The sequence below is a fragment of the Ursus arctos genome, unplaced genomic scaffold (genome assembly GCF_023065955.2).
Source record: "Ursus arctos isolate Adak ecotype North America unplaced genomic scaffold, UrsArc2.0 scaffold_32, whole genome shotgun sequence".
NCBI lineage: Eukaryota > Metazoa > Chordata > Mammalia > Carnivora > Ursidae > Ursus > Ursus arctos.
In genome coordinates this window covers 9,036,658-9,056,791 of record NW_026623008.1, presented here as the reverse complement: position 1 = coordinate 9,056,791, position 20,134 = coordinate 9,036,658, and the positions used below count along the sequence as shown (strand labels likewise).

The 20,134-nt window shown below is 49.3% G+C and overlaps 1 protein-coding gene across 5 annotated transcripts in view; it reads right to left on the bottom strand.

Moving 5' to 3' along the window:
• Window positions 1-552: 552 nt before the first annotated feature.
• VPS13D (vacuolar protein sorting 13 homolog D) overlaps window positions 553-20,134 on the bottom strand; it is a 253,616-nt gene continuing 234,034 nt past the window's right edge. For 4 of the 5 annotated variants that reach the window (XR_007190630.2, XR_007190631.2, XR_007190632.2 and 1 more), the window contains 3 exons: window positions 18,160-18,400; window positions 8,534-16,336; window positions 553-6,460 (listed from right to left, as the gene is read on the bottom strand). Coding sequence is in view for 1 of the 5 variants with exons in the window: in XM_026519809.4 (XP_026375594.1) it covers window positions 16,205-16,336; window positions 18,160-18,400 (373 nt within the window). In the remaining 4 variants the exon portion in view is untranslated. Of the gene's footprint in view, window positions 16,337-18,159; window positions 18,401-20,134 lie in introns of all 5 variants that reach the window. The other variant, XM_026519809.4, reaches the window with a different exon arrangement.

Sequence of the window (20,134 nt, the reverse complement as noted above, 5' to 3'; positions counted from 1 at the left end):
GATGTACTTGTATTTGTAGTTCCAAAATGAAAAGAGAAAGAAAATGGGACAGGAAATTGTAAAAGATAATGGCCAAACATTTTCCAAAGTGAATGACAGATATCAATCCACAGAGTCAAGATACTCAGTATGTCCCAAGGAGAGTACATTTAAAAATACCATACCTAGATCATCATAGTCAAACTATTAAATCCAAAGATAAAAAAAATTTTTTTTAGGAATCAGCTAAAGTAAAAAAGGACACATCACATTCAAGAGAACAACAATAAGAAAAATGGCTGACTTCTCATCAGAAACATGGGAAGCTGAAAAATAATAGAATGACATCTTTAAGATGCTAAAAGAAAACTACCAGCCTAAAATTCTTTATCCAACGAAAATAATCTTCAAATCTCAAGATAAAGACATTTTCAGGAAGACAAAAACTGAGATAATTTGTTTCAGCAGAATTTCACTACAACAAATACTGAGGACTCTTTCAGCTAAAGAGGAATGATCCCAGATGGAATCATAGATCTGCAAGAAGAAATAAAGAGCATCAGATATAGTAAATATGGTGGGTGTTTACAAAAATTTATTTAAAAGACTGTTGACTAGTTAAAACAAAAATAATAACAACATATGATGATATTTGTAACAAACAAACGTACAAATAAAATATGCAACAATTGCACATAGGAGGAAAGGTGTAAATGGAATTATGCTGTTCAAAGTTTTTCATAATATGAGGAGTGGTATGAGTATTTCAAGGTAGACTGTGGGAAGTTAAGGATGAGTATTTTCATCTAAAGTAACACTAAAAAGGGAGGGGGAGGTAATGAAAATAATGATGTGTAAATGTGGGTTCATCAATTATAACAAATGTACCACTCTGGTGAGGGATGTTGATAGTGAGGGAGTTTGTACCATGCTGGGGGCAGGAGGTGTATAGGAACTCTATACTTTTCACTCAGTTTTGCTGTGAACCTAAAACTACTCTAAAAAAAGAGTCATTTTTTAAAAAAAGTTGAGAGAAGATAAAACGTAATTCTAAAGTATATTCAATCCAAATTAAGAAAGGAAAGGAAAAGCAAAGGAACAGAGAGAAGATGGAACAAATAGAAGACACATAGAAAAGTAGTAGACTGAACCCAAACACACCAGTAATTACATTAAACGTAAATGGAAAAAATACTCGAAGTGACAAACAGAGGGCGTCTGATTGGATACAAGAACAAAAACCAACTATATGCTGTTCATTAAATATATGGACACCAAAAGGAAGAAACAAAAAGGTTGGGGAAAAAAGTATACAACGAAAACACTAATCAAAAGAAAGCTGGGCTATGTTAATATCAGACAAAGAAGAATTTTGGACAAAGACTATTTCCCGAGATAAAGAGGGACATTGTATAATGGGAAAGTGTCAATTTAGCAAGAAGACATAATAATCCTAATTGTGCCCCATTCATAGTCTTAATAATATAGCTTCAGTTCATGAAACAAATACTGACAGAATTAAAAGAAATCAACAAATCCAAAATAGTAACTGGAGATTTTACCCCTCCTCTCTGAGATATTGACAGAAAGCAGACATCATGATTCGATACAGATATAGATGATTTGGAAAAGAGAGTGTAAGGAGATGGAGACACTGAGGAATTTTACTTTGAAGAGAGCAGAGACTTGAGGAGTGGCTGGATTGGGGTACGGGATCAAGGGTGAATCCAAGTGAGAGAAATAACAGCATGTGTGCATTCTGGTGAGGACGGTCCAGGAGGGGTGGGGACTTGTGATGCAGGACAATGAGTGGACCGCTGCAGGTGCAGAATCCTTGAGTAGGCAGGAAGGGACATGGACACAAGGAGAAGAATTGGCCTGAGAGGTTTGTTATAATGTGTCAGAGCATGGAGAAGTGGAGCTTTCCCAAAATGGTGTCAGCCACAGCCACTGTTGTCACAGGGCTTGATCCCATGACGCCAAGATCATGACCTGTGCCAAAACCAAGAGACAGACACTCAGCGGACTGAGCCACCCAGGCACCCCAGAAAGGTCTTTATGTGCTGATATGGAATAATAGTCAAGTTATATTACTAAGCAAAGAAAGCCAGGAAGTAGTATGCTAACATTTTTGTAAAAAAAATAAAAATGAAAAGAGCAAGCAAGGAGTGGCTGTGTGGTTCCGTCGGTTGAGCATCTGCCCTCAGCTAGGGTCATGATTCTGGGGCCCTGGGTTCGAGCCCCAAGTAGGGCTCCCTGATCAGCAGAGAGCCTGTTTCTCCCTCTCCCTCTGCTGTTCCCCCTGCTTGGACTCTCTCTCTGGCTCTCTCTCTCTCAAATAAATAAATAAAATCTTAAGGAAAAAAAAAAGAACAAGTATATAGGTATATATGTCATTGCCTGGATAGATAAACAGATAGATGATAGACTGATAGATGACAGATGATAGATAGATGATAGATAGATGATAGATAGATAGATAGATAGATGATAGATAGTCTGTGTGTATCTCCCTGGAAAAATACATAAGGAACCAGGGAGGGGGGCTCGATTCTGGATGCTAAGAGTGGGAGGGAGGAAAAAGATAAGAAAGCATAAATAAAAACAAACACAGATGGCAGAAGACAGTGTATAACAAACAATACTCACATAGTCTACTCTACTTCCTGTTCCCTTTTTAAATACTACATTTTATCTCTAAATAGACATGCTTCAGAAATCCCATCAAGAAAATCTGAAGGACTTTTAAACCCAACAATCTGATCACAGACTAGGCTCAGGTGACAAGACATGAGTTGTAGGCAGGTCTCCTGGTCACGTTTGCAAAGCACCCACTTGTGCTCAAGATGTCAGAGCCACCCTTTACCCTGGTAGAGAGAGTTTACAACCCATGACTCGCCATCCCTGCGTTCAGTCTGTGGACATGCTCTCAGCGTTATGAATTATTGAATCAAAACACTAATATTCACAGACATTCTCTGCCGTCATCTGTGGGGCCTCTCTTGGTAACTAGAGGACTAGAACAACGCTGAGGGTCAAAACGTGGACTGCACGGTGGGAGGATGTCTCCTTCCCCAGTACCTCAGCTCTTAGACCATCATCAGTGTCGTCTTCGGAAACGACCCGAGTGAAGTGTGCCACCGCTAACCGCTGTGCCGAGGCACGTGGGGACAGGCGGGCGTCGGGGTGCCGTGGGGTCAGACCCGGCCACCGAGGCCTGGTTCTTCCCCTGTCCCGTTGCACGTGCACACCTCCTGCCTCTCTGCTGGGACTTTGAACAGCCTGGACAGCTGGCCAGAGGCCTTGGTTTTATTTGCACAGTTGCCCAAACTGATATCGGTGTCTGGCAAACAAAGCCAGGCTCCGGGAGCCCAGACGGGAGCAAAACAGATGGCCTTCTTGCCTCTTCGAATCCCCAGGGGTCTTCAGGGGAGATGCTCCCCAAATTTCATGGCCAATTAGATCGGAACTAACCTTCCCTAAGGCCGATAGGAACTGTCAACTCAGCACCTTCCTTCCCTCTATTCTCTCTGCTTCCACAGCGACACCAGAGCCGGTGGGCCTTGCGTTCTCTCTGTGGCCTTCTTGACTGGTCCTCGTCCTCCTGTCATCCAAATGTGTTCCCACAAAACTCCAAAACTAAACAGATTCATGAGCCCACAGAGCAAGGCTGAATAGCCGATAGCAATCTACCCTTCATCCAAAAAAACTCCCCGAGCACCCAGGACTTCACGCAGAGGCATGACTCTTCACGGTGGCCTTTTCTGGCCACTCTCGGGGATCCAGGAGGATGACGGGGGTGGAGGAGACGTCGCATGGGACTCTGTCCTCCACTGTCCAGCTGGTTGGGCTCTGTCCAGCCCAGGGAAGGGCTCCTGCCCCTTGATACCACCTTCAGCCGCCCCTCCACGGTCCAGCCCACACGCCGTCTGGAGGGCTTGGGGGTGCCCGGAGCTATTGCGAAAGGTTATGTCCACATGCAGAGCCGGGTGGGGTCGCAGTCGTGGGACCCAGCTGGTTTCTCTCGGTCTAGACAGGGAGCGGATGATGGGCTGGCCAAGGAGGCTGAGGGCCGCTCCCCAGCTGGGCTCGGGTGCCCATTCCGTGAACAGGGTTCTCCCCCCCCCCCCAACAGGGTTCTTCGCATCAAGTTCCCGGCCTTCGTTCCCTGAGGGCTCAGGAGCCAGTCACTTCCAAAAGCATTGTCTTTCGGCACTGGAGGAGCTAATGCTAAGCGGAATAAGTCAAGCAGAGAAAGACAATTATCATATGGTTTCGCTCATTTATGGAACATAAGAAGTAGGAAGATCGGTAGGAGAAGAAAGTGAAGAAGAAAGTGGGGGGTAAACAGAAGGGGGAACGAACCATGAGAGACTGTGGACTCTGGGAAACAAACTGAGGGCTTCAGAGGGGAGGGGGTGGGGGAATGGGATAGGCTGGTGATGGGTAGTGAGGAGGGCACGTATTGCATGGTGCACTGGGTGTTATACGCAAGTAATGAATCATGGAACTTAAAAAAATAAAATAAATAAAATTAAAAAAAAAACCCCAAAAGCATTGTCTTTGTGCTTCTGCGTGACAGCGAACCGAACCATCCTATCATCTACTTCTGTCCAGCGTGGCAGCCACCAGCGACCTGTGACTCTCGAAACCTGCCTAGTCTGAGTGGAGACGCTAGGCAAGGGTAAAACACACCCCCGATTCGGAAGCTACAGTACAGATATCTCATTCATTCTTGTTTATACTAACTACACACTGAATGATAATATTTTGGACAGATGAGTTAAATATATTATTAAAATTAATCTCCAATTTCGTTTTCCTTTTTGTAAAATGTGACTCCTAGAAAATCTTAAATTACGTATGTGACTTGCATTACACTTGCATGGGACAATCCGCACCTCCTTGGCCACACCGAGAACTGTGTTTCTCAGAATCTCTTCCTGAATGTGTCCAAGGTAGAGTCGTCAAAAGGGAAGGCGTCTGAGATCTGAGAGGCAAAGGTGAGCAGTGGTCGCGAGGCTTTGAAGGTCATTGTTGGGTCAAGGTGGTTCCAGTCGGTCCTTGCTCTGTCCTGCAGCCCCTGACCATTCCTGATGGACGGCGTTGACGACCAACACTCACCCCACCCCAGAGCCTTTGCGGCAAACTCCGAGGGCCCCCACAAAGAATCAAGAATCTTCCAAAGACATCCCAGAGCCCCCTCCTTAGTCCTGTGCCCTCCCCGGCACCAGGACAGTAACGACCTTGCTCTGATGGAACTCCCCTGGAAACCTTCACCTGCCAGCTCCTCCCGGGGTGGGGTGGGGGGAGTGTATGTACCATCTCACTCCTACAACCCAACCTTGATTCCCTGATAACCCGTCTGCTTGATGCCTGTCCCTCCGGAGGCTCTGAGCCCCTCCCCGCCCAATCGAGTTTGATGGAGTAAAAAACAAAACAAAACAAAACAACCCACAGGAAACAAAACTGAGAACATGAAACACACGGATTAATGTATCAAAATACAACCGGACGCATCTCAGAACCAAGAGGCCAGCTCTGCACTACGAGGCCTTTTGGTCCCCCATTTGAGATCCCATTTCCCTGCCTTCCACTTGCCCCTAAATTACTCTCTCCCCTTCACCATCCCCTCCCCCGTCCACCTCCCCGCTGTTCAAAAAGCACCTAAAAGGAAAAAAACCCTCCCTCACTCTTTTTCTCGTGCAGACCAACTTTGGAGCCATCTACACTCACCTCTTCGCCTCTGGACCCTATTTCGACACCCACCATTCCCAGAACGGCTGGGTTGACAGTCACCAGCGGCCTAGTTTCCACTGGCCTCTTTTCAGTCTTGTCCAACCTGACCTCAGAGCAGAGCTGGACACCCTTGCCCAGGCTCTCCCTCCTCAAGCCCTTCCCACAGAACATCCCCGCTGCTGTCCTACCCTCCGTCCTGACCTGCCCTGGCTTCTCATCCCCTCTCGATCCCTCCATCAGGTCTCCCCAGGTCTCTGACTTTAGCTCCTGTCTCTTGTCACCTCATGCCCTCTCTGAGCACTGTCATTTACTCTGCGGTTTATTTAAAGTATCGTCTCCAGAGGAAGGACTCCTACATCTCTATCTTTCCCACGCTGCTGACTGCGTGAGCCATAGGCTGCAGGTTCGCTGGGTCCAAAATGAAACTCACCTCCCAGTTCCCCATGTTCACGTAGGGCAGTCAACACCCTTCCTGTTGCAAGTGGCCTTCATAAGTAAATGGCCCTTTGGACAGACTTAAACAGCCCAGCGCCTCGAGTGATGTCCTCAGGACCTGGCCTCCCTTCATCTCTTGGGTCAGCCTCTCTCCGTGGCTTCAGGCAGGGGCAGGCCCTCCCGACACGCTGTTCCTGACAACTCCAGGTTCAAGTCCAGTGGAACGAAAGCGTCTCTTCCTGGTGACTTCTGCCCAACTCCCTGGATTCACTATGATTGGACCAAGTGTTCATTCCAGAATCAATCCCTGTATCCAGAGATAGGATTGCACCGGTTAGCAATTGGATTATATATATAGACAGTCACTAGGAAGAACATCCCCCCTTGGGGATGTTAGGAAGACAGTCGCTAGGAAGACTGGGTTGTCTGGCTGACCAGGACCGAGTTCCTGCCTCTCCCTTAGGGGCTGGAGGCCCTCTTGAACTGTGAGGACAGAGTGGGTGAGAGATGGTTTTCCATAAGGAGTTTAGGGTCTATTTCCAGAAGAAGGGAGAACCGATTTCTGGTCAGGCAACAAGGGCAAATGTCCAACCAAGGAAGTACCATGACCTTGTCCTTCCCTTCCTGATCACATATCCCAAAGTACTGGGTTGGTTCTTTCTTCGTGTCTGTTGTCTTGCCTGGACTATCTCAGTGGTTCCCTAAGGAGAACTTCTGTCTCTCATCATGCGTGTCAGTAGTCTGCTCAGGCCTCCTGCCGAGTCGTTCTCCATCCTTATGTTATACCCCCCCCCCTTTTTTTTATTCATTCACCTGTTGATGGATATTTGAGTTGTCTCCAATTTTTGGCTCTTATGATTCAATATTTGTGTAGAAGTCTTTGTGTGGACATATTTCCATTTCTCTTGGGTCGGCAACTAGTAGAACAGATGGGTCCTGTGGTGTGTTTAACCGAGAAACTTCCAAGCTGTTCTCCAAACTAGTTTTACTATTTTACATTCCCACCAGCGATGTATGGGGGTTCCATGTGTCCCACACCCTTGCCAATACTTGCTATTGTCAGATGTTTTCACTTTAATATTCTATAGGTATGTGGTGGTATTTTGCTGTGCTTGTAATCTGCATTTTTCCGAGTGATACTGCACATTTTTCATGTGCTTTTTGGCCCTCTGTATATTTCTTTTGTGAAGTGTTTGTTGAAGTGTTTGCTTATTTTCAATTGGGTTACATGACTCATTGAGTTTATTTGCTAAAAAACTGTTAAGAAATTTTGCATCTGTGTTGAGGGATATTGGTCTTTAGTTTTCTTTTGTTGTAAAACCTCTGGCTTTGGTGTCAGAGCAATAAAATGATTTGGAAATGATTTCTGTTTTCTGAAAGGATTTGTATAGGATTGATATTAATTTTCCCTTAACTATTTGACTGAATTCACAAATGAAGCCATCCAGGCCTTTTCTTTGTGGGGAGGTTTTTAATTACAAATTTCATTTCTTTAATAGATCTAGGGCTAGTCAGATTTTCTATTTCTTCCGTCAATTTTGGTAATTTGTATCTTTCAAGAAATGTGTCTATTTTAGCTGAGTTGTCAGATTTAAAAAAGTTATTCATAATATCCCCTTGTTATCCTTTAAATATCTACAGGATCTGTAATGATGTCCCTCTTTTCTTTATTCAGTGTGGAGTATTGTGGGGGGGGGGTTGTTGGGGGAGGGTAGAAAGAACTAAATCCTAATTCTCTACAGTAGGAAATCAGTAGATAATACCTCTGATGGGAAGAAATCAAGAACAGGTAGTAGAAACATGTGGTAGACACCCGAAGAAATTGAAAAAAAGAGTTGAAAGTAGTTGCCTCTGTGGTCAGGATTAGTGGTGGGTGGGGCAGGGCCTGGTGGGGCAAAGGACTGAAAACCAGTTCATCCCAAACTAGGACAAAATTCCACTTCAGGGTCCTTTCATTTTATATCTCGCCTCTCTCATTTGCCTTTCCCGACCCCAATTCAGGCTGCGCCAAAGGTGTGCTCTCTGTTCCTAGGCTTCTGTGAATTCCTCTCAGCAGTACCACCCTCTCCGCTTGAAAGGCCACTGACATCTCAAACCGAATATGCCCGTACCCTGAGAGGACAGTCACTTGCTCATTTAGCATCCAACACGTCCTGGTCAGTAAACGGACCAGCCATAAGCATCCAGCTTTCTCCCCAGTGCTCCCCCATCTTGGTAATCATGTCACCGGTTACCTGGTTACCTAAGCTGGAAACCTGGGAACTACCCTTGATCCCCTGTAATCGTCTACGTTAGATCCAACCCTCTGTCTCATCTATTCTTCCTCAAAAGCATATCCCATCTACACACTTCCATTTCCACCACTCCCACCATTTCTTACCTGGACTAGTGCAGCAGGACTCGCTCTACCCAGGCTCCATTTCGCAGCCAAAGAGGCTTTTATTTTATTTATTTTTTAGAGAGGTAGTTTTAGATGCCAGTCTTACAGTGAAATCCTCTGCATAAAATCTTTGCCCACGGAGCTTACAAAGTCCAACACGGCCTGGCCTCTGGCCGGGTCTCTTCAGCTTCAGCTCATTGCACTCCAGTCCTCAAATGTGCCAAACAGCTCCCATGTCCAGGACTCCATGTGAGCACCCCCTCTCCTCTGCGTCATTAGTTCTTCGCAGTCCTTCTGGACCCTGGCTCCCTGTCTCTTCCCCAGTGAAGTCCTCTGTGCCCCACCCTGAGGTCCACCAGCCCGGTAGGGCAGTGAGGGTGACACCCTACTCATCCCATACGCCTGGCACCCAGTCCTGAGCCCGAACCCAGGCGGATGCTCACCACAAGGCTGGACAGTGCCTCCCTGGTGTTGGCGGGGCGGAAGCTCGGAAGCTGTGCTAGGAATGGGTCCGTCGAACAAAATGGAGTTGTCTTTCTGGAGGCTGGGCCAAACTTCCCAGAAGTCTCCGTGTACCCCTAAAGTTTAGTGCCTTAGGAAAACATGCCCCAAGGGCAGGAGATCTCCAGCTAAAGTCATCTCAGCCCCTCTCCCCAAACCCCCCTCCCTCTGGGGCTCACTTGTTCAGGGCTTCCAAGGGTCAATTTGGTCTGGATGCATCCATTTCCTCCAAGGCAAACCGTATCCATGACTTCTTTGTGCTTTTGAGGCTGCTCAGAATAAGCAGGAGGTGTGAGGTTTTATTACCCCCTGGGAACTATTTACACTGGGCGTGCTGCTTGGGTCAGGGCTGCGGAGAAGTGGGCGGGCTCCCTGAAGGCGACAAGTGGGTGGGCCCAGCTCCCGGGGAAGGGGACACAGCTGTGTAGTGCTATTGTTCTGGTATCAAATCCTTCTAAAGTTCCAACTGGATTGCTTGGAGGCAGCCTAATTAAGGCTGCTGTTTTCCTCTTTCTTCTAAGTTTGTTTACTTTATGCACTTTCCAGGGGAGTATGGTGTAAGTTAGAACTGGCCTCTCTGGCCACTTGAAGACGTGGGTCAGCGTTCTCTTACACACACACAAATAAGACCATACGGGATTTGATCGATATAGTCGACAAGCTCCAACTTCTGTCTATGCAAGGACGCAAGTACACATATGCACGCACCTATCTTTGCACGCCTCAGAGAGCATCTGCTTTTGTTTTCTATGGTTGTGGAACATATATAAAAATCGACCAAGTACTTGGACAAAAAGAAAGCCGCAGCACATTTTTTTTTTTTAAATGCAGAACCCATCAGTTACATTTACTGCTTATAATCCAATAATATTTGAAATGACTAATTTAGTGAGGATACATTTTTTTTAATATTTAGAAATGACATAGTCTTAGGTTGCTCTTAGCTCAGAGAAGAAATCTAAAGCCCAAGTAAAAACTACACAGAAAACGAGAGAATACTTAATACCCAAACCTGAGCTGAACAGAGCTGTGTTCAGAAGAAAATGTATAATCTAAAAATGCCATTGTTTGTTTAAGAAGAAAGGCCGACACAAAACAAAACAAAACAAAACTGAGTACTTATCTTAGAAAGCAAGAAGGAGCGGTAAGAGAAATCAAAACAAGCCAGGTAGGGGAAATAAAAGATTAGAGATGTAATCAACAAAATAATAAAAATAAAATAACAAAGAGAAATCCCAAAGTGGTTCTTTGAAGAGAACAGTGAATAACAAATACGCAAGATTAGGAAGGAGGAAGAGAAATGACCAGACTCAGGAGGCCTTCAAATCATCTCAAGAGAATACTTGCAACTGTATAGTAACAGGCAAAACCCACCAGAACTGGAGGATTAAAACAAACAAACAAAAAACAAAATCGCCCAACCTCCTGCCAAAATGGACGCATGAAGAAATGGAAATTGGACGTTCCAATTAGCAGAAGGCACCAGGGGCTGATGATGAAGGGGCGCCATTGAAGAAGAGCCTAGAATCTTCCATCTAACTTTAGAACATGAGAACAGGAACTTTTCAGGTAATTTAAGTGTCACAGGCCAGAGAAAATGACCCATTTTTAGGAAGCTGACATAATTTTAATTCTAACCTCGAGGCAGATAGAGAAAATAATCGAGCCCTCTCACTTTAAAGATGCAAAGACAACATATTGGCCAACAGAGCCAGGAAATGTGTCAGAAGAATAACACAATCACATGTTCTGACCGAATGGGCTTATTCCAGGGAGTAGGGGTGGCGCCCTATCAGGAAATCTATCCACACCATGTAGGACATTAAACAAAAAACTAAAGTTAAACAGGAAAAAACAATGTGGTCCTAAGAATGGATCTGAGAGGCCAGCTGCTGTCACATGGCTGCCGAGTCCCCTACAAATGAGAAGACGGCCTAATCCCCGGCCAGGCGAACGCAAAAGAAAGATGGGACACCAGTCTGCGCCCATCACACTGGTCCACGCCGCAGAGGCCGCAGCCCTCCACGCCCCCAGCAGCAGGTCTGGGAGATGACCTGGAGTGTACCCCACTGCACTCAGCTCCCAGGAGCCACTCCGCGGAAACGAAGGGCGTGCCCGTGCACTTAAGCGGGAGGGTGCTTGTTGATTGTGGACTTGTTCTGGGCTGGGGGGTGTGGTGCGGCGGACCCAAAGCGGAGCAGAGGTTGCAAAAGAGCATATAGGATTCTGACATTCACAGAAACCAACGCCGGGAAAGCATGTGTGCGGAGGTCTACTGTAGACACACGCACGCTGGGAGGACGTGGGCGCTGCACGAGGTTATCCCAAGGGCATATGCGGGGGCAGGAAGGGGTGAATACTGCATGACCTGCTTTCACATAAGGCACATGTGAAATCATATTTTTGGTTTGCATTTGTATGAAAAAAAATCTAAGCTAATTTTAAAAGTTTCAACAGGTTTATCCAGCAGCAAGTTCTTACTCTGGTGTCTATGATTGCTCGAATCATCTGCCGGCCAGAGAAAGGAAGCCTGGATCTGTAGCGGCCCGAGGGGCAGGACCTGGTCTGCCCGGTGAACTGGTGACATGCGGAGCTGGGGGGAAGGCAGATGTCCCAGGCACCCCCTTTCTGCGCTAGGTTTCTCCAAGGCCCAGAGTGCTCGGACAGCTCGTCCTTCAACACTGCCCCCCTGCCCCGGAGCCCCTGACCGATTCTAGCTGGGCGGTCTGCCTTTGGGGGTGCAAACCACAGCTCCCAGAGTCTCTTCCACTTGGAAGGGCATATTCTCTGGCTGTGCACTTTGGTTTGGAACATGGAACCCCTCCCTTCTCTGAGCTCTCAGATCTCTGTTTGACATTTGCTTCTGGCTGGCTCTTGTTGAGCTCCAGTGGGCCATGGTGGCTGGAACATCTGAATGGGCAGGAGGGGACAGTTCTTCATTAAATCCAATCCTCTGCCTATTCCACGCTAAATCGTGCGGCTGAGTGTGGCTGGAGAAAACCAGAACCAGGCTGCCTGGTCTCACTTTAATGATCCCCAACCTCGAATGGGCCTTTCATGTTTCCTGGCTGACCTGTCCCTACCTCCCTGGTCTGCTCACTTGCCCATGACCTCAAATGTCTGTCTTACAGTTTCCCCTCCTCCAAATCTCCGTCACCTCCCACCCCGTGCTCACTCTCTGCTGATCTGACCAAAGAGAACCAACGGAAACGAGGATCTCCTGACGTTTCCCCACATCTACCCCTCTTCCTGGATAGTCTCCCTTCTCCCCTTCGACCACCTTCCTCTATTATCACCCCTCCCCTCTTCTCGAAGTACCAGTCGCTTCTCTCCTTCCATTTATAGCCAGGTTACTCCAGAGAGTTGTCAGATATTCCTTGTTGCCAAAGTCCCCCCTTCGAGTCTCCTCTGGGCTCTAATGCCATCCGGCTTCTCCCCTCTCCACTCCGCTGAAACCGGTCTAGAAGGCTGCAGGGACCTCGGTGCTGGAAACCCAGTATTGTCGGTCCTTACCCTACTTGACTTACCAGCAGCATCTGATAACCTCCCTCCTCTCCGAAACCGTTCTGGGCTCAGCTTCCAGGACCCACACCCTCCCAACTTCAAGCCCGTGTCTCCGGATGCTCCTGCCGTCTCCTGTGCTCTTCCTCTCCGCCTGCCCACACTCTAAACTTTGGGGAGCCCCAAGGCTCAGATCTGGGCCTCTATTTTTTTGCCAGCCCCATTCAGCTCACTTCTTTGGGGATTTCATCCAGGCTCCACTTGTCATTTGGATGCTGATGACTCCCAGCGGGGCGCCTCTGGCCTGGACTTCTCTCGTGAGCTCTGGCCTCCTGTGCCCTGCTGCCTTCTTGACATCTCCAATGGTGTCAGGTAGGCACCTTGAACTTAACACATACAAAGTGAGCTCTAAACCCGTTCCTCCCGAAGTTCCCCCTTCTCAGCAAACACGACAACTTCCACTCTCGGAGGCCTAGCCTGGTCAGTCACCTGAGTGGGGAGGGGAGGAGCTGCCCGCACAAAGCCGGGCTCTGGAGGACCAAAGTGCTGCTTACTCTTGGAAAGTCAAGAACGCTCAAGGCGAGGGTTTCTTCAGGGTGAGGGCTTTGCCCCAGTAGCATGCTTTCCTGGAGCCAGGGGAGAGGCTGCGTGTTACTGCGAACGTTGTAATATGTTTGGCATTTGTCACTGGCAATGGTTCTACAATCTATGGAACACCAAGAAACCAGAAGAAAACAACCTGTCTGGGAAGTCAATAAAGCATTTTATTCCACAGGAAGAAAAATAACAACTCTGACGTGAGAAACAGATGAAAGAGTCTTTAACAGATTGGTGACTGTATGTAACCGTGTTCACACAGTAGAGAACCAGAGATTTTAATTCCAGGTTTTATCAAGCAGCTACTATGGTATTTTGAGGCACAGATGATGCTTAAAAACAAAGTGGCCCGCGAGCCTTCTGAACATCCAGGTGAGTCCCCGCCAGGCGCCAGGGCTGGTGAGGGGCCGCTCCCCCCCTTCGGTCAGCAGGGGTGCGGAGGCCCTCCCTCAGGCCAGCCCTCCCCGGGGGCGAAGCAGCAGCTCCTGCAGCTGGGGCCCTGTGGGCTAGCCAACTGTGCTGGGTCGGGGAATTAGGATGGCTTTTGATTTCTCCTTATCCAATTTCTCCTCATTCAATTTCTTTTACTTTTCTCAGAGAGAAACTGTGTATTTGGGACAGCATGAAAATCGGGAGAAATTATCATAACAAAGTCTCAGACATCACGGGCTAAACACCAATTTAAAAAGAAACGGGGCATTCAAGGAGCCAGGGGCAGGGCCTGCTTCCTTCAGAGCTTTGAATTCTTTCCTGGCCAAGCAGGAAACTCTGCCCAAGGCCCCCGAAGCCTCCCCCGTCCCCACCCCCGGGCTGGCGTGAGGTCGGTGAGGGCAGAGAGCCTGAGAAGCTCTAGCGTCTTCTCAGGCTCCTCCGGCGGCCAGGCTTGCGCAATCCACGGGGAGGGGTGACTATTTCTAGAGCTGATTAAAATTAGAAAGGAGAGGAGGGCATCGCAACACCTCTCACCCCGCGGGAGCAGCTCCGCACGGCCTCCTGCGTCACAGCTGCCACCGGGGATGAAGGCCGTCCGCTTCAGTCACACAAATTCCACTGACTTCATTCCAGAAAGCGACAGAAGGCTCAGTGAGGCAAACAATCAAGGCTTCTGAGAGTCTCATCTTTAAGAGATCGTGATCTCTGGCAGTGGGTCACTGATGGCAAAAACCACAAGGCAGAGTTGTGGGGCCCAGGTGGGGAGGCTGGTGAGGACCCGCGGCAGGTGATGCTGGGTCGTCCTGCTGTGGATCGTGCGTGAGCGGGGAGTCACGACTGCCCCCCAGCAAAGACAAACACGCTACCAACAAACCGAAACCCACCGCAACCCTTCACAAGCCAAGCGTCGATTTTGCAGTCCACCACCTTCGCGTCCGTGACGACGACACAGACCTGGGAGTTCAGGACGATCCGTGGGGACGCTACTCAGTGAAAGCTCTTGAGCATTTGTGCTGAAGCTCCCTTCCTGCTTCTTCGAAAACCCCCACGCACGCACGCATGCACAGGCACGTGCACGCACACGCATGCACGCACAGCGCGGAGGGACAGCGAGATGGACGGGACAGCCTCATCTGCGTCTTGGAGGCTTTGGGTCTCGAGTTATAAACACCAAAACCTTCTACACATCCGCTGATCCACTGACTCATTTCAGATCTCAGCGACGGAGACAAGGTCATAGAAACTGATGAGCTTTATTCAAATGCAAATTAAAAAATCACAAGGCTAGTCATTCATTCTAGAGTGAACCCCCCTCCCAATGTGTTTATTCCTTACAGAAAAGGGAAACAAAAACAAGACCCAGGAGGAAGAGGGCACGCATACCAGGTCTTGCTAACTGGCTGGAATTTAAAAGCAAGGACAAGAGATGTTCTAGCCAAATCTTGGTTCTGTGAAAAACTGACAAAACAGCTTTTTGATACTCAGATCTCACTCCCTTTTCTGAGACTTTCTCCCTTCTCGTCCGGTGTTACCATCCTTGACCCCAGGGCTGTGCACTTGTGGCACCTGCCTGTGGCTTTATCACAAAGGAAAGAGTCCTAGGACCTTCTCCCCGGTCTTGCCCAGAAAAGAGAGCCTTCTCCCTGGGGACTTCTGATAAGTCTGTGGATTTTTGATTTGTTAAAACAAATAGTTCTGTGAGATGTTTTTCCTTCTAAATCAACAGAGCCTACCAGTGTTTCAAACTGGCCCTCTCTGATGATAACCCAAGAAAAACTTATAATGCTGGTGTGTGCATGGGTGCGTGCACACACACGTACACACACAATGCACACACACACAATGCACACACACACACACACACACACAGAGTAACAGAACACGATTTACCTCAAAGTTGGGTAAGACTAGTCAGGAGAAAGCCAAATAGATAAAAAACGAATTTGTGATAATCTAGGAACTACTTTTAAAATAGGGGTGGGAAATAAATAAAAGACGGGTTTCTGAGCCACTGTGCCACATCTCCTTCGGGGGCCAGCTCCGGCTCTGAGGCACCGGCTCCCCAATCCGACCTGGGGGCCACAGGATTCAAAGGCGCCCCGCCAGGGCACTTCCAACCTCACTCAGTCTTCGTTCCTGTGACTTCTCTAGTTTCCAAAACTAACACTGAACATTCTTCGGCTTTCAAGAATGCCTTTTTATAGAGAGTACCCTGAATTAGACGTGTAGAATTAGTGCAATAGAAGATCCAATATAATTTTATATTACTTTACAGTTAACAGACCTTTACACACATCACAGGCCCTGTTCAGAAATGCTTCTATATATTTACAAACACACAGTTGTACATATATACATGTTAACAAAATACAGGGCAATCTAAAAATTAGATTCATCTCAATACACTTTTTTTAACGTTATTCAACCAAAACCTTTTAAAAATTACTTCCCCATAATCTAAAGTAACCCTCCACCCCACCCACAAATTAATATGGTTTCCATTTGTATCCTCCCCTCATTTCTCCATACCGTCCTCCAAACCTTTTTCTGGTTTTGCCTCTGAGGCCAAGCCGATGGGCCTTTCCTCCTGATCGATCTGGGGTCTGTGTCTGGGGGCGTCTCTCTGGCAGCTGGGATTTCTCAGGAGTCCAGCTCCAACTGCTCTTGATTTTCATTGAGTCTTAACATAAGTTGCTGTTCATAGTAAAGACTCTTTGCATAGTTTATCTCTTGTGATAACTTGACAGCAAGGCCCTCGGATTTCACATGCACCTGGAGAGCAGAATAGAATCAGTAACTCGCCCGGAGGTAGGGGCCAAGCAGATTACAGGATGTGGACACTTAAACTGGCCCAGGCATCGGCTCCCAGCCTGGCTGCACATCGGAACGGGATGGGTTTACTTTTTTTTTTTTTTTTTTTAAGTAAGTCCCCCTGCCCAGCGTGGAGCCCATTGTGGGGCTTGAACTCACGACCCTGAGATCAAGACCTGAGCCGAGATCAAAAGTCAGACCCAACTGAATTACCCAGGTGCCCCTGGTATGGGTTTACTTTTAAGAAAGGTTCCCAGGGCTTGCTCCCAGTGAAGGCTGATTCAAGATGTGGGGTGGCTTCCTGGAATCTGTATCTTTAACATACGCCCCAGGTGACTGGGTAGCCAAGCCACAGTATACCTGACATTTGGGACTCCCTGTGCGGGAGCAGCAGCCTCAGCTCTGGGGTGAGGGTCTGCTGAGGCTAGACAAAGAGCAAGAAGAAAGAACTGCACCGAGGGGATTCACCCATAACGTCTGGTGACGGTCAAAGAGGGAAGAAGGATCCTCAGACGAAAGCCTAAAGGCCTTTCTTATCAAGAATGCTTAGTTGTTCACTTGCCTTGAAAGGAGCAAAAGCATAGCTGGGCAAGGCTCCCACCGTCCAAAGAAACTTGTGGAAATACTCAACTTCTGGGTGTTAACTCTGTGAATCTACCAGCCCTGACTTAAGCCAACGACCCCGGGGGAGCCGGCACAAGCCAAGCCAAACCCAAGTGCATTCCTGAGCAGGGGAAGGTCGAGGGATTCCTGAGGAGAGAGGCTCAATAAGGTTGGTTGCGGTTTCTGATCTGTAGGGCGAGCCAGGGATAAGCAGGGCCATTTTGAATGGCCCATCGTTCTTGAACGCAGCTTGGAAAATCCTGGCATACCAGCTGAAAACGGAGCATGACTAACACCTCGGGTTCACGAAAAGCCTCCGAAGTCAGACTACGGCTAGAGGTGGTGAGTCTCCTCACACGTGCTTCTGCTGAGCCAACAGCTTCTCTGAGTGGAGGCGGCAAGCAGAGTGGTCTAGACTCCCAGCTCCAGGGTCACGCCACCGGGGCCTGAACCCCCGTTCCTGCCAGTGCTGGCCATACCACCTGGAGCGAGTCACCGGCCCTCACCAAGCCTCCATACCAGTCAAGGGGGAACAGGGACGGTATAACAGCAGCTAACCCCTCAGGAAGTACTTTGTACCTAGCCTGGCAGACAGCACGTCCTTAATGCGTGTTGGTGATTAATGGGGATGTTATTATTAAAAGTTCTGCCATGACAATGCCTTGTACCCTTTGGGGGCAACATATAAATCTTATTTATAAATATTTATTTAGAATTTACTGCGGGGAAGGGCCAGGCTAGCTAGTGCTTCTCTGCGCAGAGAAACAAGTCTGCCATCGCTCTATGGGAGGAACAACCGAGAAGCCCGTGCGTGCTCACAGCCAATGCACTGCAGCATCACGGGTTAGGAATAAAACACCCACGTGTCACGTCAGCAGGTCCTCGCACTCGCGAGAGCTGGCATTACTGCCCGCACCGCTATCGATGGGCAGTGGAGGCAGAAGGGCTGGGTCATCGGGAGGACCGCGGCACCCCAGAGAACACACGCTGAGCTCCTTCTGTATGGAGGACTGAGAAGCAGTGCCCCTGGGGATTAATAACAGCCCAGCGTAAACCTAAAACGAACTCCCGGTGAAAAGCGCTCACACGCAGGGCAGCGGTGCTCCCGGGGCCCTTTCTATCTCTGCACCGCGGGATACACCTGCTCCGGGGCGACGCAGACAGGCCGGCTGCGCACTCACCATGGGCTTCTGGTGCGAAGGGCCAGGGATGGACACGCCGCTACTCGAGTTCACCGCCTTCTTGGTCACCTGCACGTACACCTTCCCGTGGTCTTTGGAGACGAGGCAGTGGTAGAGGTCGTCGTATTTGACCTCCAGGAAGATGGCCTCCCGGTCCACATAGTCCCCACTCTTCAGGAAGTACACGGCTTTGGAGGAGATGAGCACGCAGTAGCTGTCGATGTTCTCCACGGCTATGAAGCTGCCGAGAGAGGGGGGAGTCAGGGCGGCGCACCGGGCCGAGCCTCCACCCCAGACGGCGGGGTCGCTGCTGGTCGCGGGGCCACCAGAACCGGAGGAGGCCCAGTGTGGGCTCCCGACCTCGAGGCCAGGCTCCCCCACGTTCACTGCACCGTGAGCCTCGGTTTCGTTTGCAAATTAGGAAAAAAAGTGTCACTGCCCTCCTGGGGCTGACAGCACGGGGGCCCCGACACAGGGGTGCTTGAGAAGGGCAGCTCGTGACGACGGCCAACAGTGTCAGCAAGAGAAACAACTTCGCGTCGTCAGATCGTGTTGCGTGGGGGGGGGGGTTGCCACGAGAGACTGTGGGCAGTTTAAGGCACAGAGGAAACGTACCCAGGCTTTGTCGGACACAACAGAGGAGCAAAATACAACGCTTTTCACGACTGACGAAGCAGCCGCTGGCCAGGGTCACTGCTAATGCAGGGGGGGAAACGGCGGGGGGGGGGTGGAGATGCAGGGGCACGGGGGGCGGGGGCGACGCCTGGGAACAAAACCCGGTTCCCAAGCGGGAGGCTGGGTCCGCTCCCTCCCTTGTCGCGGCTCTCGGCTCCACACCTCAGCGGCCAGGAGCCCTGAGAACGCCACTGCATGTTCAGAACAGCCTAGAACGTCAGAAAGTGCTTTCTGAGGCCATAATCCTGTTGGACCAACGTGCAGCCGTTACTTGGAGGGGCGATAGGGCCACTCGGAAAAACATCCCATTCCCCTTCCTCCACGGAGCTCCCCAATTTAAAGTGGAAATTTATGCACATCAGACCTTTCAGCTCAGCTCCTGAATGAAGGGCAGTGACCCTTGGAAACGGCCACGGCAGCTCTCCGGGGCCTGGCCGCCTCCGCGGTATCTTGTGACAGCCGGCCACAATGGGGCGGCCACGTCGAGGGACAGCAAAAGAGACCGGATGACGGCAAGAATACTAAGAGCTGACGACAGGCTGGCTGTCAAGCTCCGGCCCCCTGAGACTTGATGTCCTGAGAGGAATTTCCAAACTGTAGCCGTGGAGTCAAGGCTCCCCCTGGAGCTGTTTGGGGACTGGGGTCCCAGGATGGCTTTGTTTCTCGGCGGTGGTCACAAAAACGGCTGAAGGGACGGGTGGCCTGCCCGCCGGGGCCTGGGTCGCCTTCCGTTCAGCCCCGAGCCTAGGCTGGGCCCTCGCTCACCTGCAGGCTCCCAGATCCGCCCCTGTCCCTCAGCACACAACCTACCCAGCACCGCCCCCCCCCAAGGGTTTCCAAGTTCCAGCTTCTCCACGAAGCCTCCCTGAAGTACTCTAAACCTTCAAAAGCACTGCCAGTCACGGACTTGGCTCTCTAAGCTGGTGGCAGAGTGGGGACCATGTGCTACACCCCCGTGTCTCCCCGAGCGCCCGCCACTACCGAGTCAGCCACCCCCTACATACCCCGTATCTGCCTGTTCCAGCTGCCATTTTAATTACAGCCTTGCATGACAAAAATTGGGGTTTATTGTTCTATTCTAACTGGTTGGCGAGGCCAAGAATGCAGACTTGTAAAGTCTCAATGCCCAAATTAGAAATACCCAGCAGCTTTCGGCGCGCAGGCCACTTAGCACAGAATTTCCCACATTCTAGGTTCTGACAGTATCAAGGGGGCAGCATTATCGCTTGATCACACTGCATGGAATCTAAAACAGCTCGTCCAGGGGGAAGAAAAGAGGAAACAGAGGGGGACAGACAGA